Source organism: Plectropomus leopardus, chromosome 3, assembly GCF_008729295.1.
Source record: "Plectropomus leopardus isolate mb chromosome 3, YSFRI_Pleo_2.0, whole genome shotgun sequence".
Taxonomy (NCBI): domain Eukaryota; kingdom Metazoa; phylum Chordata; class Actinopteri; order Perciformes; family Serranidae; genus Plectropomus; species Plectropomus leopardus.
The window spans coordinates 5055418-5082344 of record NC_056465.1 but is presented as its reverse complement, the minus strand read 5'-3'; the positions used below and the strand labels follow the sequence as shown (position 1 = coordinate 5082344).

Here is a 26927-nt window from a genome sequence, read left to right as displayed (position 1 = left end):
GTATGTGTATGTGTGTCTGTGTGTGTATGTGGCTCACTGAGGCATCATCTATGCATCCAGATGATCAGCTCCAAATGACCTTGAAAAACCTGGACACACTAACACACACTTCAAAGATGTCTTCAAAGCTGTCTTTATTATATGTTTGTTTTTGTCCACAAATCCCATGAAAACACCAAACCCAACATGAGTTTGTCTATCTGTTGATAATTTCTGTATTCCTGCCTGTGGCTTTCAGCTCTAAGATCATTGGTTTCTGCTAAAAAAATGTAATTCTTTTTAACAGCTCACAAATATATAGTTTATTTTTTCTAAACAACAGACTCAGTTATTTCCTAACGGGGGAAATATTTATGGACTATTGCCAGTGGTGGATTAATCCACATTTGGTGCTCTCTTTTAAAAATTTTTGGGGGCAGCAGGACTGTTTATGTGGGATTGAGTCAAAATCATGTGACTTGAGTCCACACCTCTGCCATTAACATCCTGCAGTTTATGTTTGACTCAGTCCCACATAAACTGTCCTGCTGCCCAAAAAACACCAATGAATCGTGACCTCACTTGAACTTGAGCCTTTTGAACTGAAAATACTTTCCACCTTCCCCCAAGATTAAAAAGTATGCTATTTAAAAATGTGTCACACATTCATTAATTTCCTTCCCTTCCCTGAATCAGCAAATGTTAACAGTATTTATTCCCAACAAGTCAATAATTAATTTCCCAGATCCACTGAATTTGAAGCACTTTGACAGCATCTATTCTAGTCTCAGGACAGAGCCATAAAAGGTAACGTTATGTTACTGAGCACCATTTAGGAAAAATTCTACCAGAGATTATTTCGTTAATATACTAAAAATACTCAGTGGTCAACAGAAAACAAATTGTAGTCTGCAGAACATGCGGGTCGAAAATTACACACAGAGATGCTACAACTCCCAACTTTGTTTGACATATAATGTTGCACAAAGAATGTTAAGTTGAGGCTAATATAAATATAGCTAGCGAGCTAATGCTTGGCTAACATTAGCTTAGCAGCTGGCTAACATCATAAAAAACTTGTTTTAACAAATGCAAATTTTAAAATGCTTTTTTTTAAAAAAACACTCAAGATTTTTAAAAAATGTAATATTGGCAGTTAAAGAGCACATCGTGACTTGTTTAGGACTTGAGACTCAAAGCTTAAGATCTGGGACTAGACTTTGGACTTGTCCTGACTTGGAACTTGAGTGCACATTCTTGAGTCTTGTTTGTGACTTTGCAAAACAATGACTTGGTCCCACCTGTGGTTCATGGCAATAAAGGAGCATGTCCCCGTTTACATGATGTTAGGAAAAAATAAAATTATTGTGTCAGTCAGACTAAAACTGGGCTTTTAAAATACATGTAAACTGTTAATCCCACTGAAATTGTACCAAGTCTAATTTCTCCAGTTGGGACTAAAACACCTAGATAATGAAGCTGGGGGTTGATTTACTCTTTCAAGTACACACCTCAGCCGGACATGAACTGGCCAAGGCGATCTGCACATGCGCCATAGTCCTCACGCTGGACTTTGACCCGGAATTCAGCATAGATTCATAGAAGAAAGAAGGGACAAACAAAAGAAGAAGGAGGGAAGAAAACAAAGCAAGATTAAGGCATAAATTAAAGCAAAGAGTACATTCAAAATATACAGCACCAAAACATTATTCATGTTTTCAGCGTTCGACATACAACTCATTTGCCGCTTGCTAACTTGTTTGGTGTTTGACGTAACAGGTCAACTGGAAGACAGTCCAAGAGCAACTAGCTGAAAGGGGGCATATCATCACCTACTATGGTGGAGTCAAACATACTCCCGTCAATAAATCGATTCTCCTCCAGTGCTTGTATACTGGGACAAGGACAATAGTCAAATTAAATGGCCTAATCGAGCTGTAACTGTAGCTCCACTTAACCATGAATGTAACATATAGATTGTGGCTCATTGATGTGTTTTCAACAACAATGGAGCTATATGGACCTAGAGAAAATAAGTCTGACTTTGGATACAAACACAATACTAGTTAGTAGACACATTGGTTGTTGGTTGGGGTCAGCATATGGGATTTGTTTACCAAAGCATGTAGAAAATACATACTGTGTTTTGATTTTGGTCATCAAATCGATTTCCTTGAGGAAATTAGTGCATTTGTGCATGAGCAGGTGGATGTAGAATTGTTGAGGTTCATCAGTCATCACTGTGTGCACATGTATCATCGCATGTTAAGACACATGCCAACTTCCCTGTGCATGTAGATAGTTTTTATGCAAGATTTAGAACCAGTTCTGCTCTCATGTTGACACATGAGGATTCTGGGGAAGCAGAATCACATTTTTACTCCCTAGAACATTTGATAAAACAGAAGGAAGCAATGAACTTGTTTTGATTGTGTTTGTGATCCAACATGCACCTTTTCATCAACACTTGACAGGAATGTTAACAGCAACCTCAGCCAAACTCACACACACACACACACACACACACGCACGCACGCACACGCACACGCACACACACACACACCATCATCAACTACCACACGGACTCACTAAAACTGCCCTTTGACAGCAGTGATTGCTGAAATAAATTGTCACCATACTAATCTGAAGAGCTGAGTCACAAAAATGCTGCAATAGACACACACACACACACACACACACACACACACACACACACACACACGTGGAGGAATATGACATTAAATTTCCCAGAAGTGTAGATCTAAACATTACTCAGAATAAGCTGCTGTGTCCTCTCTCTTAACTCTCTTTCTGTTGTTTCTCTCCCTAAACGTTTTTTGTGCAAATCTTTTAAAAACACAATCCAATTCCATTGGGTTTATGAGAGGAAACGGAAGTTATTTCAGAGTATTTTCAAACCCCAGGGCTTTAAACTGTTTCATTTAGGTATTTCATGGATTAAAAAAACTGAAGAGGCACAAATGCTGCTGCCTTTTCAAACTGTGGCTCAAAAAGCAGCAGTGAGGAGCTTTCAAATGATGATTATGACTACATTCGGTTTAATATTTTGAAATTAAATTGTACGTTTTTTCTACTTCATGCATGCTTCATAGGTCCGAACCAGCGTGGCAGGTCTCTTTATGGAACATATCTGATCTTCTCATGGCTGTCTAAACTAGAAGAAACTACACAGAATCTGATTTTCTCCGTCCAGACAGCCGTGAAGACATCAGACATGAGCCGCGAAAAAGAGTCAAAACTCAGAACTCAGTCAGAACTCAGTCTAATTAGATTACCGCTGGAGAATGCACTGCGCAGATCTTATAGTGCTTTCGAGCAAAAATGTTTCTTTGAAAAGTGAAAATGATTATGTTTAATGATGTGTAATTGTCCACTATTACACAACTATATATCGGGGACTCCTTTCATGGTTTGGAGTGACATGTTCAACAATGACATGTGGCTTTAAGGTTTAGTAACCTTTTGACTGTGTATTAATCCATGTCATTTTTACTTAAAAAAGTTCCAATCTATGTGATGACTTCACCTCTAATCCAAAATATCACCAAGAAAAAAATGGGCCTGTTCATAAGTAATTTGTCACTACGTGGATGAATCACCATGAGAGGGTGTCTCCACGCACTCTATTCCAAATTCTTAATTTTTAAGAAGAAAACTGCTTTATAATGTGTATAATGTGTTAGAACAGTAGAGTTCTCACAGTATGATGACAGACAGATGGTATGCTAGTAGCTTTAATGCACGGCAGAAATTATGATAATTACAGCACTGCCTGAATGCACCATCTTCCTATACTATCTGCAGAAGGGGCAAGGTCAAATCCATCAGATGATCAAAAAAGACGATGAGATGGATGACACGCATGACAGCATGGAGTAAGTAATTTTCTACCTTTCTAATTTTCTACCTTTTAACAGGCTATCTATCAACAGGCTCAATAGTTATCATGCCGAGCAGAGCCCTGACATCTTATCTTTTGGATAATGCCACTATATTCAACACATTCTCATCCCTAGTCCTGACATATTGCAGTTGACTTCTGCGTCTCCTAGAGAGTGATCTGCGAGAGTTATCTGCATCTACTATTGATGTTCTGGGATGCCTTTTCTGTGATGTCAACACAGGCACATTGTGGAATTATGGTTATGTGGCAACAAACACCGGGATGTCAACAAACACATGCTGGCACTGATGGTTAGGATTAAGCAACAGGGGCAGAGTTTAGTTAGGTTTAGACACATGGTGAGATGTCGATAAAAAAACATCACATTCAGAAAGAAAGCATTGAATCATTAAGAAATGACAGGTTTTGTTTGGTCATGTTCTTAACTGATGCTGTCTGTCTGCGTATATTGCTGCCACGGCAGGTGCCGTCTGGCAGTATATAACAATATATACAATATATAACACCACAAACGTTTTTGTCAGGCTGCATTCTCAGCTGATGACACCCAGCTGTGTATCATGCAGACATGAAAGGTGGCTTTTACATCTGGATCTGAAGCACTTCAAAAGCGGCAGTATTTGATGATTTTGACATGAAAATGGGCTCATATATCTGAGTGAAATACTGACGTTGTTTGTCTTGGGAGAGTGTGTTGCATTAAAATACAAATATCTGTATCACAGAGGTCACCTGGTATTACTTGTTTCATGCGAATAGGGGTTTACCTTATCTTCACATTAACAATTAAACCACCGTATTTAAGGTAGATTCAAGTACATATGCAACATACATCATCGGCACATGACACCTTAATTGTTTGTCATTTGTTGCAAGAATGCCCAAAATGTACTGGTCTCTCCTTTATTAAAAATATGGATATCTGTTGGCTTTTGTAAATATTGTTATTAACAGTACATTGAGTATCTTTGGGTTTTGTTCTGTTCGTCACACAAAGCCAGCAGTTTAAATATTTAAACTTGAGCTTTTGGACTTAGAGTCTACAGATCTGTTTTTAAAGCAATGCAACAAGTTTGATTTCTAGTCCAATAAAGACCACAACAGTGCCTGTTTGGTTAACTTTGGGCCAGTTTTCTTGTGGTTTGAATCAAATTTAGTGACACTCCTGAATGAAGCTCGACTTGTTATAATTTCTATTATGTAAAGAAAAGCTGACTGGTTGAGTCAAGTCACAGTTTGTACATGTTATAAAACCAAAAGTTGAGTTTAAACTCACTAATTTCTCTTTTTGAATCTGTTTGAATCTCTCTCCATCTATGTGTGTGTGCGTGCATGCGTGCATGCATGTGTGTGCTCCGTCAGTTCATCTCCCTGTCAGCATGTCACAACCTTCACTGTGGGAACATTAGCTCCAACATTAATGACAATGACGCACCGGTGACATCTCTCAATCTGACACTGGCCAGATGCACAAACGCCTGCAACATCGATGAATGACAACTGTCTGTGTGTGTGTGTGTGTGTGTGTGTGTGTGTGTGTGTGTGTGTGTGTGTGTGAGAGAGCATCTCAGATCCCCTACTGCTCCAGAGCAGGAGAAAGAGAAGGATGACAGAAAGGAAGTTGTCAAAGAGACAGATAGACAGAGAGCCGTGGAAACAGAAGAGATAATGATAGAAAGAGGAGGAGGGGGGGTTAACAAAAAGAAAATGATGGTATGGAAATCTGCCATTGAGAACAGAGAAAAAAGGGGAAGAGAAAAGAAAAAGAGAGCGACATCTGCTCCGGGTCCCTTCAAACCAATGTGACACATGAGGGAGGACGTCTGCCCGGCTGCCTGAATTTATTAAACTAATAGGAATCTCCTCAGTGGCGTCCCAGTACTCAGTGTATGTTAAATAAACACTGTCAGAGCTGCTCAACAAAAATCTACTCTGCACTCCCACACTTTGAACTCTTTATCTAACATTATTCTAATGACTGTTTGCCTTATGTAGTTCTGAAATGGGAGGAGAGGCTGGTTCTGGAAGTTTGTTCACCCACAGTTATCATATGAAAGTTTTCTTTTAATTATGTCTTCAGTGATACTGAATACATTTGTAATTATTTCAACATTGTTTTGGAGAATTTAAAAATAGATCCCCTTAAAGTTTTAGGCAACTAAAATGATGAGTGTTAAGGGTTATAGTGGTCTTGAAAACAATTAGCTCATTTGCTCATTAGGATATATATACTGTTCAGTTATTTATAGTGGACTTGGGGAAAAGACAAACTTAATTGTGCATTCTTCTGGGTCTAAAAGTTTGCTTTCATTTACAAACATATACAAACACCTAACTGAGTTGAAGGACCTGAAGACAGTTGAAGATTTTGCATTTGGGTTTAATTTGATGTACAGTTGATGTATGCGGACCAGTGATTAGATTTAAATGACACGACTCAATTCATACGACCCACAGGACTTGACAGCATTATTGATAAGCTCAAATGTTATTGATTTTCAGAAAAGCGGAACCGGGTCCTCAATAGAACTGGGTTTTAATCCCCATCCCTACTTAAAAATGGGGATAAAGGAGCAGCCATTGCATTGTATGCCTGTATGCACAAAAGATGTGAAGTTGTGTGAGGAATGAAAAAAGAGAGCTCAACAGAGGGATTTTTTTTCTTATTTGCACACCTGGCCAATCAGTCTGTAAAGTGGGCATGACCGTTAGATTTTCTGTTTGCAAAATTAGAAAAATTGTTGGAAACAGCAACATATCCTTGTTCCACGGTTCATTTGATATAAGAATTAGTGCCCCTGTTGGTTAGGTTAGGTTTAGGAAAATACTTATGGCTGGGCATTGTTTTGTTTCTTACATAATGTGACAATGTAATGATGCGTCATTATGCACATAGGTAACCAGAATAACTCAACGTTGACATTCCGTTTCAAACGGGACACAAACCTTGGTCTCCTGGGTTAAAGTCCTTTGGTTGTGTGACCCTCCAGCCACTCTGACCTCCTCCCTACGTGGACTTTGTTGCTCTTTTTCCTAAATTATTTGACCTGCCCTTTCTCCCTCGTCATATGACGACAGATAGTCTGCAGTGCATGTAATCACAGCCTTGTAGCTCACGTTTACTTGGGTTATATAAGAATTATATCGCATTACTTTTCATTAGTATGAAAAGGGATATAAGTATGAACAGTGCATGAAAACAGCCTAGACACAGCTCTCAACAATTCAAATAAGAAGAACTTTGTTCAAGGAATACTGAGGCTTTCAGCATTCAGTTCCCTCATCATAAAGTCAGTGTTTTTTTTTTAATTAGGTTTTTGGTTATATGCCTGAAATAAGGTTTGTGGTTAACACACAAGACTCGCATTTTGTTCTATGACATAAAATATGTCAGTAAATATCACACTGTGAACTTTGAAGTTTTATGTATCTTAAAAAAGGTAGTTACTAACAAGTGGCTAAATGGTATACACAGATTTGCAACCTCACAGTGGTGGCGACATGACCGTAGTGTAGTCCATAGCCTAGCTTTTAACTTCTGTCAATAGCATTTAGACTTCAAAAATAGAGTGGCGTTAACTCATGAAGATTATCTTGCTGAACAAAACAAAAGTAAGCAACACTAACTTTTGTTTAACACAGAGCTTATTTTCTGCAATGATCCAAAACCCAATGGAAGAATCCCATTGGTTTTTTGACGAGGGAACCTGGGCAACATCAGCTTCCAGGTTGGCCTAAAGAAAAACATCATCCCTGGGGCACCTTTGAAATATATTAAAAAGCTGTAAATAAATTTTTTCTTGTCATCACACAAGTAACAAGAAGATGGCTAACCAAACCCTCATTGATTTTCTTTCTGTTGTTGGCTTCTTTTAATGTGTAAAATGTATGAGTGGATCTTGTAACAGGGGTGTTAAGACCTTAGTATGCTTCAAAGGAAGTGCTTGTTGAAAAGTAAAATGACCTTTGAAACACCCTATCCAACTTCCACAAGGTGTCAAAGCAGGCAAGCTACTTTAGTTACTTTTCATGTAAACTACCAAGAGTTACACCATGAATGGCTTCGAGAAGAGACAGTCAGAAAGTCGCTGTCCCCATTTGTACTATGCATTATGTCAAGACGACAAAGCCACACAAAAGACAGCAAACTCGAGAGCGTAAGCAGCCAGGAGAAAATGTGACAGAAGGCTTTTCACCCTGCCTTTGAAGGTGAGGATTAAGAACAGAAAGAAACCATTTTGCCTTTAGACATGGTTGGATCACAGGTCATACAACCACATTTATTCAAAGAATGCTGAGGCATTTACTTTGCCAAAATCCTTCAAAGTTCTATTTTTGGAAGTGCCAAGGCGACTCCATAATACCTTCAGAAAGGTGAATGAGGAAAACTGGCAAAGTGGAAACTACATCATTTATTTCAGATAAGTTAGCTTGAACACAATTCCTATGATGTGACACTCATTGCATGTACATGCACAGTTAAGTGGAGCTACATTTATAGTTCAATTAGGCATTTAAGTGGACTACTGTCCTTGTCCCTGTATACAGGCTCCAGGGGAGAATCAATTTATTGATGAAGTATGTCTGACCTCTCCATGGTAGGTGGCGATATGCCTTTTTTCAGCTAGCTGCTATTGGACCCTCTTCTGGTTGACCTATTGCATCATGTACCAAAAAAGTTAGAAAGCAACAAACAGGCTGCATATTAAATGGTTACAGCATGAATAACTTTTCAGTGCTGTTCATTTTGTAAGTACTTTACTTGGTACTGTCGTCTTGTTTTGTTTCCCTTCCCTTCTTCCTCTTTTTTTGTTTTTTCTGGCTTTCTTCTAGGAATTTATGCTGTTCGACTTTTGAGTCAAAGCCCAGTGCAAGGACTTTGGAGCATGTGCAGAATACCCAGGTTTGATAAAGTCCAACTGAGCCGTATACATGAGTAAAAACCCCAGCCACAGGTGTGCTAGTCCGACTTCAAGAGATTTGACTTAGTTCAATTTCAGTCAGACTAACATTTTTACATGTTTTAAAAGTCCAGTTTTATTTAGACCAACACAATAACTTGACTTAATGTAGACACTGAGGCATTTACTGTACCACGATCCCTCGAAGTTCTATTTTTGGAAGCGCTAACGCAACTCCCAAACACCTTCAAGAAGGTTAATAAGGAAACCTGGCAAACATCAGATAAGTTAGCTTGAACACAATTTCTCAGATGTGACACTAATTTGATGAGGCCTGTCCAGTCGACTCCTCCCTTCACGTTATACCCAGTCACAGCCTTTCCTTTCTGTCCCATCTCTGATTTTATCATCACTGGCTAATTAGTTGTCAACAGCGTAAAAAGCAACATGCAAATGAAGCTAAACGGCCCATTGTGGTGCTGTGGGGATAATTAATGATGAGGAAGGAATGAAGAAGAAGAGGGGATATTAGAGAACAATGGAAATTTCAGAATGTACACAACACCAGGCGAGAGAGGAGAGAGAACAAAAGCTATAATATGGGGTACGAGGTGAGTCGTCTGCCGGGCGGCCGGGTGAGGGGAGGGACTGGACGGTGAGAGTGTGTGTTTGGGAGGGGGACTGGCGAATTGGCTAAGAGGACATGAATAGAGAAAAATGGTGAGAGCTCAGGCATTAATAATTAAGAGTGTGACACAAACACTCACACACACACAGAGTGGGTAAGCCATGGCACAGATAAAGGATAATGCCCCCTTTTCCCTTAACCCCCCCATATTGCTATAACTATATTGGGCTTATCGCCTGGACACAGGACACCATTCACCACCACAATATCATCATTATTTACACGCAGATGGAGAGGACCTATTGTTAGCTGGACCCATGTGTGTGTGTGTATTGTAGATATGGAGGCGGAGGAGAGCGGATGGTGGTGGTGGGGGGGTCGGGGGATGGACGGCAAGCCACAGATTTATGTCCACCCGTGTCTTGACCTTGTGCCTTCGTCATCCATGGGAAGCCTCCTCGGGTCTCTGTGGGGGTGGGGGGGTGGGGGTGCTGGGGGAGCGAGCGCCACTGCTAACAATGGGCTGGACAGTGAGACAGAGAGGTCTGGAGATCACATATGGAGGCTTGAGGTGGTGGTGGTGGGGGTTAAGGTTGGGGTGCAGGGCAGGCAGACAGACAGAGTCCATGTTCAAAGTAATTGAAGGATCAGCATTTGGCATTTTCAATTAGTGTTCTGACCTCAGTGTTCCAGACTGCTCGTGTTCTTAGACATAAGACAGTAAAGCCTGCTCACAATTAAGGCCAGTCTGTGGCAGGTGTGAAGCCAACAGTCAACCCACAGAGTCTAATAAATGTGACATCTGCTACAGAAACTGACATGCACACCCACCTGGTGGATAACATTCATATATTTAAAGTCATTTAGAAAAAAGGCCTGAGTATCAATATTTTATGGTGCTGACCAAAGAGAATTGAAAGCTTATTCTCAGATTTATACAATACCACAATTTGATCAGAATCTTGCTAATTTTATACAATTGAAAATTTCTTGTAAAGCCTCATTACCATTGCACAAAATACTCACAAACACACCCTAACATCTGGCTTTTGAATACAATCAGAATGTGTACAATCGGCAATTGATGGAAGCATTAGACTAGGGTGAACGCACTATGATTTCAGCTCCTTATCGGTGAGATGCAATGATGCACCATTAATTACTGTCCCTCTCCACCTAAGCAAGGCTGAAACATCAGTTCAGATCAGTCTGCAACAAGTTTGAAAAGAGACTGAATAAGTGAGAGATATATAAAGAGAAGTAACCACAGACAAGTTTTTACAGACCTCTGTCCATGCTGCTTTCTACTATGTTTGTGATGTTAAACGGACACACCAAAACAACCCACACAAAAACATGCTTGTCTGCTGTAGGGCTGTGTACATAGCTCTGACCTACTGGCAATGGGAAAGCAGTCTATAGCTTATTTTTTTTCAGGTTTACCAAAACTAAACAAAGAAAACCCACATGCACGCACAAATTTGGTGGAAAATAGGTATAAGACAGCTTGGCTAGGACAACATTTACAGGTATACTGTGCAGGCATTTGCTGTCACTGTTTGTAAACAGTTTGCCAGAAAAAGTAATGGCTTACCCTATAGAGAACCCCATGAATGAGTCATAGAATCCAGAAATGACTTAGCATTTCAGCACCTCTGTTTCACTTGCCTCAAAAATCAATGGGTCTTTTGAAAGGGTTTTTGGTTAGAAAGCCTGAAATAAGGTCTGTGTTTAACACAAGCTTAAGAAACATTCACATTTTATTCTCCAACATAAAATAAGTTAGTAAATTTCCTACTGTGAACTTTTAACATTTATGTGTCTCCAAAAAGGCGGTTGCTAACACATGGTTAAATGAAAATGCAGAATGTCATCGCACTGAGCTGCGGCAAACACGACTTTACAGCTTTGTAGAAGTTGTGACGCGACCATAGTGTAGTTCGTTTATACCCGAGGATTAGTGTTCTACTTCTGGTGTTTTCATTTTCTTTTTATAAATCACAAAGGTGGTGTTCATTTGTGAAGATTATCTTGCTGAACGAAATGTGTAAGTTATATAAACGTTTGTTCACCACAGAGCTTATTTTCTGCAATAATCTGAAATCCAATAGAAAAATCCCATAGGCTTTTTGACGAGGGTGAAGCTAACTTCCTGTTCGGCCTACAGAAAAACATCATCCATGGGGTATTACAATCTCTATAGTGATTTTTCTGCGCTGTGTCCAAGCTACCTCTTGGATGAGTGCTACTTCTGGTCTGGCACCTGGTCACTGCCTCTCCTGCAGCTGTGCCCAGGAATGTCTGGACACAGCAAAATAAACAGTAAATAATAAAATATATGAAGACGGCAGAGCCTCTACAGATATATACACTGCCACATACTTCCCGTGTGTCATAAGTGTTACTTTTGTCTAGAGGCCTTTAATGCTTTATAGGAAAGACCTGCATAGTATACCTTTCACATTCAGGGAAAAATTCTGATCTGTAATTGTAGTTGTAAACAGTGTTTTTTGGAAATCTGTCCTCTGCATCAGCACTACAACTGTTTTTGTAGAGTCCTGTTGAGCGAAACTCTGCGAAATCTCAGAAGAAATAAGTCAGCAAAAAGATTCTGTGTAGCCACAATATGTTATTTCTTTCCTGCTCTCTTCATCACTACTCCCGACACCTTTGATTTATCTTGCGAAACCTCTGGGTGGGGGGTCTGACACCCAAATTAGAAATGACCAATTGACACAGAATGCAAAAACAAACACAGATTCATGTACCGTCACTGTGGACATAAAGGACAAAAGCTCCTCATTCCAAGATATCAGGAATTTGACGCTGTACTCATGAGGCCATGTGTCTGTAATATCTCTCTGTCTCTTTCAGTTCCCATTCCTGAATTTTGGCAAATGAAAACAAATTTGCACTAGACACTTGTGATGAGTAGGCACAAGCTGACAGGGTTGTAAAGATTTCCAGGCCTCGGGCGATCAGCTGGGGAGATGTTAGAGGAATGGTGCGGAAAGTTCATCATGTGCTGGATCAAGAGAGAGAAAAGATCTCAGGCCACATCCATCAAGAATTTTAACTTGTGCATCAAGTGGACTTTTTTTTAAAAAGGTTTTGTCAAAAATGTATATATAAATGTCCAATATATTTGAGTACAAAGACTGGCTCAAGGGTCACTGATCAAATCAAATGAAACTATCTTCAGTTTGACTGAAGACCAAGAAGAGTCATTGCATTCAGATCTCCCCCTGAAGCAATATTCTTATGTGAAATACTTATGGGACGATGATTTATGGATAAAAAGCCCCCTGGTGGACCCTGACAATCCGATGTGGGAGCCTCTGATCTGTCTGGGCACAAATCAAGTCCACATGTGCAAAATATATGTTGGAGAGAGAGAGAGAGAGACAGCAAAGGGTTCAGAGGTAGACCTAAGGTGAGCTGTGGACTCCCACAACTGTCTACTACTGTATAAATATATATATATACTGTATATCGTAAATGTGTCAAAACACACACATTATGGAACACACTCTCAATGCGACTAGATATCCTAATATCCAGACTTCAGGGATTTCTCCATGTTATCAGTTTGTCTTTGCTTCAGCTTAAGTTATTAATCACATATGAAATGTGTTTTCACAGTGGCTTTTTTAGGGAATTTAATGTGCACACCAACAAGCCCAGATTATCACTATTTAATCGCTGTGTAATCAGTATTTGATGATGCTTTAAAAGCTTAATCTTCCATCTTAGAAAGATGTCTTGCATGTATCATAATCTACACTGAAATTGTCCTCACACTCTTTTTATTCACTCATGCTCTATTGTGCAAAGCAAGTTCTGCTTGGGGCAATAACAGGTAGTAAAATCATCAGCTACCTCAGTTGGTGTGTTTCCCTTCTTTCATTCACTTGTGTCTATCGCAGTGAACAGAGGGTTTGTAGTGGCTTTGCAAGATGTGTGTTGGACTCTGTCTCTCTTGAACTTGCTTTGAATTGGAAGGAGAAAAACATGCAGCATAAACTGACCAGTCGCAATTCTTGCCATGTCAAAGTTGTAACTCCATAGCCCTGACGTGTTAAGAAGCAGCCCATCGGCCTTAGACGGAAGTCCAAAATGGATAGAAAAAAGTTTTTTTCAAATTAAAGGAGCTCTATATGGTATTTTAAGCATTATATAGCGGCAGATGGCTATTTGCTTTGTAAAGATATAGTGAATGAAATATCACATCATACTCCCTGCATGTGTGTTGTAATCCAAGCCTCTTTGTTCTTTGTCACGGTGGACAGTTGGGCTGTGCATGCATGTTACTGCATGTGAGTCCCTGCACTGGCTAGCTAATTGCTGCTGCTCTGTACTGCAGTTATACGTCAGTTTTCACCGACCCACCCTTTGGTAACACTGTCAGTGCTCAGAATCCTACAGTTTGAAAACCATGTGCAGACAATCTCTGATGGACAGACCCATTTTGACAGTAACAGCATCTGTAGTTTCACCCATATTTGTCTGTCTCTCTGTCTCCCTCTCTCTCCCACCCTGAGACACCAGGTCAATAATGCAAATCTGGACACTTTACTCTGCATGCGAGCAAACACACTTAAGAGCACTCTGTGGGCTGCAGTGTTGAGCGTCGCAATTTGATTACACAGATTAGAGTTACACAATCCCGCCCTCAATAACAAAAGCAATTTTGATTTTGGAGCACGGAGGGGAAATGACGAGAAAAAGGAGGAATGTGAAAGAAAGGGCTCTGCAGGGGAGAGCAGAGGCAGGAACCAGGAGGAGGGAGGAGATTCTGAACACACAGGGACAAATCCAGACCATAGAGGACTCAGTCTAGAATCATTTATATTTGTCCATGAGGTGATGAAGGGTTAGAAGGAGAGACAAGCAATACATAGTGTACAATGTAGAAAAAACATTATGTAGATTTTAAGGGCCAAAGAAGAAAAAGGATAAGAAATGTCTTGAGAAAAAGCAAAAAATAATAGAATTGCATATGATGTAAAACATCAATTTCTGTAGCAGAGAGAAGAGGTGAGAGGAGTATGACATAGCATAGTGTTATATCAGTTTTCTGGATGAGATAATGCTGCAGTAATTTGTTATCTTTGAGGTAACCACCACTTCAAATTGTCGGATTTACCATCATAGAGCCTCATAAAATGTCTCACTGCAGAACTCTAAGATATATGGATGTAGTAATGCAGTATTGTGTGGACTCAATTATTTGTGTGTGAGTGTGTGTGTGTGTGTGTGTGTGTGTGTTGTGATCTAAATAATTACAAAGAAGAGGACAAGCTGCGCAGACAGGAAAATGAAGTGCACCCAAGGTAGACCTTTTTTTTTCTTTAAATCAGAGAGTAAAAGCAACTGAGTCAGCAGATGTGCACACATGTGCAAACTGTGCATATATATACACACACACACACACACACGCACACACACACACACACACACACACTGCAAACATAACACACACGTGTGGGCACAGAGAATTTTGTATGGTGAGTGTGAGTTACAAACATGTACATACAGAGTCCTTTATGCGTCACATGTACATGAGTGCACAGCAGTGATACTCAACTTACAGCCCGCAAACCAAATCTGGCCCCTGATAGGGTGCTGGGAGGCTGCCCAAACATTTTCTAATTCGCAATAGTAATAAAGTGATTCACACTGGGAATTGTTTTTGTACTTTTATTATACATAAGATACTGGAGTGCATACAACAGCATCAAAATAGAGCTTGTTTATCAAAGTGCCAGTGAAGGATTGATGGAGGTCCCAGCTAAGCCCATAATGTCCTAAAATCCAAGAAATGTCCTAAAATCCTAGAAATGTCCTAAACTCCAAGAAATGTCCTAAAATCCAAGAAATGGCCTACAATCCTAGAAACTTAATAAAGTCCTAGAAATGTGCAAAAGAGCATAAAACAGCTTAAAAACAGAGCTGGTTTCTCAAGTGGAGGATCCCCCACACCATGTGAAAGAAGTCCCAGCCTAGCCCCCAATGTCCTAAAATCCTAGAAATGATCTAAAATCCTACAAACATCCAAAAATCATAGAAATGTCTTACAATCTTAGAAACATCCAAAAGTCAGAGAAATGTCCTAAAATCCTGCTGCAGCTGGCCCCTGGCCTTCTGCCACTTTTTAAAAAGTTCCATGCCTTAGTGCTTTATTTATGTCTGATGACTTTTATTTCATTTTTAGTTGTCAGATCAACAGCAGTCCCCCATTATGTGGCATAAATATTAAATATTTATCATCACAAACTGAAAAAACCTGGGATGAAAAAAGATGTAATACGGTTAGATGATGAAGTGTAGCTCTATGAAAGTTTTTTTCCCCTTTTCATTTTTTTCTTAAATAAGATTTTCATAATTATAATTTACCTTTTCAATATAAAACTCCCTTCTCATTCTGTCTTTAAACAGATCACATTATCCCAACTAGTTAAATGATGTATTAAATAAAAAATCTGTTTGATACAGTATTCTATGCTCTACTACTCTTCTAATTATGCATTTTTTTCTATAAATTTTCTCTCGGGGTGAATTTTTCCTGCATGGCCTCTCTGACTAACTTGCCGCTTGGTGTGAAGTGACCTCAGCTCATGGACACGTTTACATTTTAATCAGAAGACATACATAAGGAGAAGGAGACAGGCTGTACATTTTAATTAGAGCCTCTTCAGTGAGACAGACGGACACACTGACAGAGTTAATATTCCCCCTCAGGACCCCCAGCAGCCAGTTGGGGCTTATAGCCGGCCGCCCCACTGCCTGATTGTCCATTTCATAGGCCTATTGATTCCCTATCACCTCCCTGCATCAATACACCTCAGCTCATCTCTCCCTCCTTAACATGCATGGGGGTCATGATAAAAGATCTAGTGGATGGAAATCCTATTAGAGGAAGAGAAAGGATGGAGGGAGGCACAGACTGAGGCTGAGGTGGAGGAGGTTCAGGGTTTTTCTATTGTCTGCAGGCAAGCTGCTCAATACCAACTCAAAGGGTCAAAAGCACCATTTTAGTGTAAATAATGCAGAGTTTAGAGGATGCTGGACCGATCCAAAAGATCACAGGTCTTTTCATAATGAGCTGGTAAGTGGTGGAAACCAATGCACAGCAGAGCTGGGATGAAATCAATTTTCTTTCAGAAGAATAATCTTCCGAATATTTTTTTTCACAAAGTTAAACATGAATAAGTGAAGGAATTATTTCACATATATCATATACGTATATATCATCAACTATATTGTTAGTTTCAGCCCATTCTCACTCCGAACTCATCGAACAGCGCCGTTCTGTCAGTGCTTTCAGCATACAAGTTTGACGCCAAAAGCCACCTCAAGCGTCCAACTGGAATGCAGCTGAACGGTGTCTGATGAAAACTCACTTGGACAGAACCAGTGGCGTTGTTAATGTACGCTTGCAGAGGGTCAGAAGGCACTGACCAAATGGGTGTCTGGTTTTACCTGACGCTGTCCCTCAGCGTCAGGTAAAACCAAGGCACTGCTGCTCATCATGCATGGGATAGCGGCATGAAAAGTTGTTGTTTTGACGTAGCTGCTTTTCCTGCTGGGATAATGTCACCAAAAGCAGTTATTTTTAATCGAGGCATCAGTGGTTTTACAGCGGAGACTGTGCCCCCCAAACTGTATATTTTTCAATCCAAAACATCATCTTTTCCTAATCACTGTGAAGCGTTTTTGTGCCTAAACCACAACAGAGTTGTTGAAACCTAAAGTTTGTACGTAATAGTGTGCAAATGTAGCAGAAATGTACAATTAAACATTTTTTTTCTGGCTACTGGGTTGCACAAGACAAATGATTTCCCAGAAGCAGCAAACTCTATGACTCTCCCTTAAAATCCATTAATTCAACACAGCTCACTGTTGACATTGTGAAACTGAACGCTAAAATTTGATTGGCCACTTAACCAAAAACAGATTCTCTAAATACCTGCAGCAGCAGTAAAATAAAAAGCAGGTTCTTCATTATTGAGGAATGCTGGAGGATGACACATACAGTACTTAGTAATAAAGGACATCGCAATGACTGTAATGTAGTCATTTTATCTTTTTCAACAACACACACACGCAAACACAAATGCTTCACCTCTGTCACCACCTCATCCCCCAAAACATGATTTTGTCCTTGAGAGGTTTAAGGCGACCCGTCACGCAACAACATCCGAGCACAGCATGAGGCTTACTTAATGGGAGAGAGGAGAGGAGAGGAGAAGGCAGGCAGAGAACAGAAAAAGAGGGTAATGTTGTATGGGGTTCCATTTGCTCCAAAAATAGAGCCTCTGTTTTATACTGTGTCTAACAGCTGTTGATTTTTTGTTAGTGTCTTGTTTTGTTTTTTTACCTGTTAAATGTGTTTGCCCTGGTAGCATCATATATTTTTTGTAGACTTAAGATTTCTGTGTTTTCAGGGCGCCCTATGTACAGAGGCTGTGTCCTCGCTGCAGCGGCCGTGGGTTTGATTTCGGCCTTGGCCCTTTGCTGCTTGTCATCCCCCTCTCTCTCCCCCTTACACGCTATATCAGTCCTGTCTGAAATAAAGGCAAAAAGCCAAAAAAATAATCTTTAAAAAAAAAAAAAAGATTTCTGTGCTTTCCAACTTTAGGAAGTGTCTTTGTACACACACACACATACACACACACACACACACACACACATTAGGATTGAATGAACAGTTTCTCTCCTGGTGCTTGTATACAGGGAGAAGGACAGTAGTCCAATGAAATGACCTAACTGAGCTAAAACCATAGCTAAACTTAACTGTGCATGTAAACTTACTGGCTGTCACCCCAGACACACTCCCCTCACGCCCTGCTATATTTGTGCTTTTTGTGTCTGCAGTTTTTTAATCTTTCTCTTGGCTGCTTAGGATCTGGCACCTGGTCGCCAGCTTTTTATAAAGTCCCAACCTCACCTGTGCACTGTGCGCAAGAACATCAAAAACACAATTAAATAAGAAGAAAATAAAGTCTGAATCAACAGGAAGTTAGTCATTTTTTTTTTACCGACAGAGTACTTTAAAGACTCTTTGTGCCTGATTGCTGCAATTTACATACTCCTCTGAGTCATAACTCATATCATGAGTCATAACTCTGAGGATATCATTATCTCTAAGACCATCAGGAATTAACGACCACAACTCAGCTTAGAAATCACAGAGAAGGGTGCTCCTTCACTGCAGAACACGCCTGAGAATCAGCCTTTTTTAAGTTTGCTTTGGCATAAAAGAAAAAAGAAAAGGTGAACATAATGAATGAGCATATATTTCAGTTTTAGTGAGGCATCCTTGGTTTGTGGTGTTGACCTCTAACCTCTGCTACCATGCTAACTTAAAACTAGCTTAGGCATGAGATAAAAAGACGAGGGGGTGATATGAAAGAAAATAGACAGAAATGAGTGTGTTTGCCATGACGATGAGGTTGAACTGTAACCTCTGTAAAGGAAGCAACACCAGGAGGCCTCGTCTGTAGGATTAGCCACAGTGCTAACTAGCGGCGTGTGAGCCACAGGGGAGCCATCTGGTCTGGAAGACATGAATCTTGTGAGTGTGGAGAGGGAGCGAGGAAGACCTGGGCTGGGGGGTTGTTAGATTGATGGAGCCTTATCTCAATCATGGTGGCCCATAGTCCCCAACTAGACGGTGAAGGCCACATCCTAATGATGATGCTCGTGTGTGTGTGTGTGTGACACATGAGGTGTTCATTGTGTTTCCAAAAAATTATAAGCAGCACAGGAGACAAATCAATGTCTCAATTACACCACAGCTGCATTCAGCACCAATACTGTGCTTTTGAGTCACCAGCCGTCCACAGTTGTGTATGCATGTGGCTTTAATTATTTCTAATGGTTTCAAAGATTTCCTTAGAATACAAGTCTTGTAAAAGGAAAAAACGTCATTTCTTTTCAGTCACTCTAACATCCACAAACATCTGGCTTTTGGGATTAATTAGAAAAGGTTACAATCAGCATTCACTCCTGTTTATTGACTACTGCAGTAATGGAAATATGGCACTGAGGGGGGCAGGCTAATTTTAGCGCCTTGCAGGTGTGATACAATAACATGCTGGCACAAAAAACTGTCCATCTCCATTTTAGCAGAGCTCAAACACCGTTCAAAATTTAGTCTGCACTGAGACACAGAGTGTATAGAAGTAAAAAAGAAATAATCACTTCAACATTTTCACTGGCCTCATTCTGCTCCAGTGTATGATTATACTCTGAATTGCAGCAATCAGCAATCAAAAGAGGCATGACGGGAGTGAAGTTTAACACACGAGTGTCTGCCTCCAGTGTACAAATAATAAATGCGTCAGCAGCACTTTCTAAACAATAACAAAGGCATAACATCTCAATCACAATCATTTTCCCTCTTTGTTATATGAGAGCTGATGTCGTCCTCTGCTTGGGGGGTAAGGAGCTTGTGAATCTTATTGTTTTCCCAGTTTGTGGAGATCTACAGCCAGCGATCTTCTTCTTTGATTTAGCCACTACGCTAACAGCTGCCTTTTACACATCAAAACGTCACAGTTGTGCTGTCCTTGGTCCCATCTCTCCAGCTTAAAGTTTTATATAGACCTCATTTTGGCGCCGTTAGTACCTCTGGTCCCAGCTCAGAGGTAAGACCACTCTGTCAACCCTTATACAGAACAGTGAGGTGGCATACCGGCGTGATATTTGCGCCTTGAATAGGCAGTGTAAATGCAGCTAATGATGTACTGCTACAAAATACCGACCATCTCCATCCTAGAAGAGGTCACACATCATTCAAAAGTTAGTCTGCACTGAGTGTGAGAGTAAACAGAAGTAAAATTCTTTGTCTTTCCTATCCTCTCATTTCCTGTCCCCTTTGCTCATCTCCTTTCTTATATTTTGTTTCCACCCCTTCCCTTTCCTTCATTCCTTGTCAAATATTCTCTCCTTTCTTCATTTCCTTCCTCTGTCTCCTAACCTAACCTTTTCATTCCTTTCTAGGGCTGCACCTAACGATTATTTTTTTATCGATTAATCTATCATTTTTTCGATTAATCGATTATTCTATTGATTTTTTTTTTATTGATCTAACTATTATTTTTTATTACTCGATTAATATAACAACGTATTATCCAAAAATAACATTTTAAAACTTGTCATACACTGCAGGGCACTATTAATTTATTAATCTATGGATTTTTTTTTATTAATTTATTATTTTTTTATTACTTGATTAATATAACAACAAATTTACAGATAATAACATTTTAAAACTTGTCATACACTGCAAGGCATTATTCCCCAACAAAAATAGCCCAGTCTGGTAATCTGTGTTTTACAGTCTGATATAAAGTCTCTCCAAAATAAAATTAATGCAAGAGCTTGTTCCACTCAAGTAAAGGGAATGTAGTGCAATCTACATTTAGCAATCCAACAGAAAAATAAATAAAACAATGTAAAATTCAAGCCACTTGACAAATCAGTTACTCTTTGTTACAGTAACAAACCTCAAATCTAGCAGTCCAACAAAACATCTAAAATTAGTGCATTTTGAATAACTCTATAACTTTTCTCTAACAGAAATAATTATAACTAGTACATTCTTTCTGCATCAAAATAGTCCAGCCTTAACTGGGCCTTAAGGCATACCACTGCCTGCTGATATGAGTGCTGTATTTTCATATTTATAAGCACATATTCTACTCATTTATGAAGTTATTCAAGCTCCTGCACAGCCTGTCAACGCGTTGACGCACGTTACGTAAATCAACGTATTCACGTAATCGATTACGATGACGCGTCTCTTCAGCTCTATTTCTTTCCTTCTACCTCATTTTCTCTCCTCTGTTTCTTTTATTTTATTGTCCTTTCTTCTTCCTTCTCTTCATATCCTCTTGTTTCCTTTCCTTCTCACCTCCCTTCCCTGTCCTTTAATTTCTCCTAATTTGTAGCTGAGGCCCAACTATCAGCATCATTACTTCTGCAGGGTCAAAGGTCAGCGTCATTGTCACACTCGTCTGTATACACGCTGTTCATTTATCTTATGTCTATTAGTTTCTCCATCTCTCTTTTTCTTTTTACTCCTCCTCCTGTTCTCTCTGTCCTTCCTTCCTTCCCTCCACAGCTAATTTGCCGCGCCCGTATCGGAGCATCATTACCTCCGCTCAGGGTCACTGCTGAACGGTCATTAAGTGCAGCCTCTTCATCCAGATCACTCATCTCCAGCGTGATGCTATCTGTCTGTCTGAATGACTGCCACAACCCTTTCCTTGTCTCTCTATTCTCATGATGCCCCCCCCCCCCCCTTTGAAGGTTAACCCCTTGTTAACCGGGGTGTGGGGGGGTGGGGGGCGAGTATGGTGAGTCAGACAACAGAGCTCAGATTAAACAAAGGCCAGACGGCATTATGCGGACAGCTGAACTAAGCCCTATTAGAGAGAGTCATTACCTCTGTCTCGTCCTGCACGCGCACATACACAACAAATTATATGTAAAAAAGGACAAAAAATTAAATGAGTCCAAACAAAACTGTCTGAGATCGTGATCAGACTGTTTGTTCGTGTGGATACAAAGAAAGACAACAGACTTAAATTTTAAGATGTTAACTTGAAAAAAAGAGAAGAAAAAGCAAGATGGAAATAGGGTCAAAAGGAAAGTTTGAAGACAGGGAGGAAAGACGAATAATCTGACACTGTCAGATCACTGTCACTTCACTGTTCAGTCTGACATTGTGTCCATCTGAAGACACATGGATCTACCCAACATGCTTCCATCCAAAGTCATCACAAATTGTCACTTTGCAGTGGACTTCTACGTCTACATATTACACTACAGGTATCCCTCTGCATCTGCTATTCACATTCTGGGATTTCGCTACTGTGATGTCAACACAAGCACATGATGGGATTATGCTGCAGGTGGTAATGCTTAGACAACAAAAACCCATGGTCGACGCAAGGTCACAGTGACCTTCACCTTTTAACACCAAATTCCAATCAGTTCAACATTAAGTCTAAGTGGACACTGGTGTTAAATCTGAAGAAATTCCCTCAAGGCATTCTTGAGACATCTTGTTCACAAGAATAAGACAGTTGCAAGGGCACAGTGACCTTGACCTTTGACCACCAAAAACAAGTAAATGTTTGTCCTAAATTTGAAAAAAAATCCCTCAAGGTGTCTTAAGAAACCTGATTTACAAGAACGAAACGGATGCAATTTTACAGTGACCTTGACCTTTCAACGATGACCACTAATTCGTTCATCTTTGAGTCGAAGTGGATTTTTTTTGCTAGATTTAAAGAAATTTCCTGACAGCGTTCTTGAGGTATCATGTTCACAAGAATGAGATGGGCGGACAGACAACCCAAAAACACAATGCCTCTGTAAAATGATGTAGGGGGCATTCATACAATTTATTTCACAAACATAAACTTATCCCATTTGAATAAATTTCAAGTATGCTTTAATCACATAGACCAGTGGTCCCCAGCCTTTTTGTAACTGTGGACCGGTCAACGCTTGACAATTTTACCGCCTTCTTTAAAATCTTTACCGAAAAAGATTTTTCAAAATAAAAGAGCGTGGAGACTCAGATAATAAATAAAACGGAAATAACTAATTATTTCTTGTGCGGCCCGGTACCAATTGATCCACAGGCCGGTACCGGTCCGCGGCCTGGGGGTTGGGGACCACTGACATAGACCATACACTCATATAGGTGCTAACTATAGAGGACAGATCAGATGTAAGCTCAGACTAATAGCCAAGATTGGTGGAGTTTGATCAGATTCTCTCATCTGTTTCTTTCTGGTTTGTTCACAAATCACCACATATAACCAAATGTGTAAAAATGTGCACTTTTAACTATCTAAATGACAGCAGAGTGCTGCAGGGAACATCACACATGTAGTTCCACAAGAGTCATTTTCCGTCAAAGCCAAAAAATGATTCTGCCTGCAAGACACTACATTTGTGAACAGTGTGTATGGCTCATTTCCAGCTTTACAATACTGGATGTAGTTATACATATGTGCTTATAAGGAAGGACATATTGCAGTGCATTAGCAGCATTGTGCTAAGATGGTACAAAACATGCTGCACACATACACACACTCTGACCCATCCAGTCACAATCTGCTGGTTATGACGGAAAGGGGAGATGAGAAAATGGATCGATGAGCTGTGATGAAAAACCATCAATAAAGTTTAATCCTGTAAAAGCTGAGGCTCCTCTGCTCGCCTGCCTTGCTTCTAAACTCCCGTCACTCACACGTACTGCCTTCATGCATGGCAGCAACTACTGCATTGTTCTGCACTGTGCGTTCATCACATTAATGTAAAACTGGTCTGTCTGGGTCTACCCTTCTGCAGTGGCTGAGGATCACCCACATTTCAGAGCTCTTGGTGATCTTATCACAGTTTTATTGTACATTGCCATCCTTTGAGCCTGGTATTTTCCACTAGCCTTCTTAAAATCATCCTCTAAATCTACTTATTTCTTGTAATTTGTGGAACATTTCTTATCAAGTTGCTCATTGCCTTTTTACCCATGTTTATGAAACAAAATGCCCCAATTTGCTCAGAGTGCAAAGATTAAAATACTTGTGAAAGGCATCTGAAAGCAGCAAAAGAAAAGTCATGTCGTTCTAGGTTTCAAAGGGTTAACCATAGTGTTGTTCTAGACAGCGTGGACAAATGATTTACTCTACATACTTCTAATCTGGAGGCCAGTTTAAGATAGTAAAACTCATTTTGTTAAAATTGCTCAACTTTTCTTAATTTCAAATCTTCACCATTCATAATTTAATGCAGGTTTGTCGCTATATAGTTTCGTTTTAATTTTTAAAATTTTTGCTTGGAAATCAAAGTGCAAAAACTGGTTAAACTACACTTAAAACATCACGTGTTTTAAGTCTAAATTTGTCACAAATCTTTCTAGGTAGCCTCCGGACATTTTGTGTTTTAGGTCACATCCACTCCAGACGGGCACACATACATGCACATGATTTTCTCCATGTAAAGTACGTCCCTTGTGCACAGGCTCGCTCTCTCACAGCCATGCGTCATGTCCCGACTTCACCCTCTTAGAAATAAACCCAGCAGCACTTTCATCTACTGATCTGCAGCGAGCTCCACTGACCCGCAGAATTAAGACGTATAGAAACCGCACTTCCTGCTTCATCACAGTAATCTGCTTTGCTACAGATGGCTGCCATTAAAACCCCGCATCTTTGTTATGGAAGTGGGCTCTATTTCACACTCGAGTGGGTCAAGAGTCTAAACACGGCCATGATGTGTGGGATGACAGCCTCACAAGAGTCGATCGATTAATGAATCCACATCAAATCAACAATTCTGATAACAGATTTTTGTTTTGGTTATCTTCAGCAACAACTTAGAAATACTATAAGTTCATTTTTTGATACAACTAAAACTCTTTGGTTGTTTAGGGTTGCTAATCATACACAGTAGAAAATGCAGAATATAAATAATAAAAAGGGGACTTGTTCATAACAGTGGCACAACCAGAAATGTTTCATAAAGGTGGGCATATGGGATCAATGAAAATCTTGGGGTGGCACACCAAAACCAAAAGCCTTAACTGATTTTTAGGAAATCTTTTTGCAATGAAATTGCAGGGTTAAGTGAAATTTGCAAAAATAGTTGTGATGTTGTTGTGAATTTGGAGCTTATTACTGTGAGCATTCAGGGTTTCTAACTGAATTGCAATCTATTTGTGATGGTTTCAGGGCCAGAAACAGCTGACTGCCACCGATCGGGATACTACAGAAGGCACTAAGTATCCTGGCCTCCCCGGGTCATGTCCTTGGAAGTGAATTTTCTCTGTTGCAATCACGGCTACATTATTCATTATCTGCTTGCAAAACCAGCCATTATTCCAAATCTTATATCCCTTTGGCAGTCAGACTTTTAAATTCCCTGTAGTTGCTATACACCTGTATACAGTATGATTTGTATTGCAGTTATATTATGCATTATATGAATGCACAATGCTCCTAGTGCACTTGCATGGTTGTATATTGTGAATGCTGCTATGTGTGTTTTTGTGCATGTATTTGTAGTCGTGACATGCTGATCTTAACTAATTGTCCCTGGCGGGATTAATTAAGTTGTTTGAATTTAATTGAACTGAACTGAAATGAATTGAATTGCAACAGCTGTTTCAGCACAACATGATCTCATCACTACTTGTCATATTTTGCCATCTGGGCCAAAGACCTGCAGCAGCAGTTACTATCCGACATCGAGCCATTGATCTTACGCAAACACTGAAACTGCTCCACTCTGTCGCTAAACCTGTTTATAAGCATTGGGTAACTTAAGCTGTGTGATGCTAATTATTAGCTCTGGTCCCTTAGCAGAAGTTTCATGATAAGCAAAGAGAAGAAGAGGGGGCGAGCAAATCAACATGCTGCACGCATAACATGAGATTTATACTGTTTCAAATACTCAAATTTGCGGTTGTAGTGACAGGACAAAATTGGAAGATCTCATATAATTAATGGGACATGGCTAAATTTGCTTCAACTATTGTGTTCACAACACCCTGAAGGGACAGACATTTACTTGAAACAAGCCATTTCAAGTTTAGGGCAGACTGACGGGTTACCATAGAACTGATTTTTGTACGAATGTCTTTAAGTGATAGTCTAAGGGACCCTTTAAAAGGGCATTCGCCAAAATTTTGTCTAACTTTGGAGCATTATTTAGCCTCCTTCCTGACAAGCTATGACAACAAAGTTGGCACCAATGGATGCCTTAGGCTTTCTAGCTTCACAAGATTCCAGTAAGCTCACTCACTTAATGACCGGTCACAGTCTCTCAAATACCGTAATGTTGGCCTATAAGTATTTTCACCTAAGGGGACGTTGGGGGACTCTGGCTCATTAAAACAGTGCTCCATATTGATACTAATGGTGAAAACTCCGAAATGGTACCTTTAAGCACAAAAACGTGTCATTTGATGCTCCTGGCATTCTCCATACAGACAGGAAATTTATCAAAGTATGGAGAAATGTGATAAATTTGCTGTTTTCTGGAGTATTTGTGTTAATCAGTGCTGGGGAAGGATGGTAAATAGGACAGTGTCATATCCTCCACTGCAGTCAACCATTCATCAAATACCGTAATATCTTTCAAGAATGCTGCTTTGAAACTTGAGCAAATTGATTGATTGATTTCTGTAGAAAATATGGGAATAGGACAATGAGCAAGGAAAGAAGAAATTGAGATTTGCAAGAAATTCGTAAAAATTACAAGAAAATTACCTTGCAATTTGAAAAATAAAAAATCTGACAAAAATAATAAAAAAAGTTAGAAAACACAAATGACCCCCCCAAAAAAGCGATTAACACATATTTCAAACATGTAATTATGATTTTTAAAGATATAGTTTTACCCTTGCTTTTTTCTTTTTCCCTGGCTTTAAAAAAAAAAAGTTTTTCTGCTTGCTTTTTGCAATTTGTGG

General features: G+C 39.8%; 1 protein-coding gene across 1 annotated transcript in view; it reads right to left on the bottom strand.

The window, feature by feature from the left end:
• Window positions 1-1491: 1491 nt before the first annotated feature.
• Window positions 1492-26927, bottom strand: part of LOC121962833 (phosphatidylinositol 3-kinase regulatory subunit alpha-like) — a 213303-nt gene continuing 187867 nt past the window's right edge. The window contains exon 7 of the mRNA XM_042513146.1: window positions 1492-1550. Within this exon, the coding sequence (XP_042369080.1) occupies window positions 1492-1550 (59 nt within the window). The remainder of the gene's footprint in view (window positions 1551-26927) is intronic.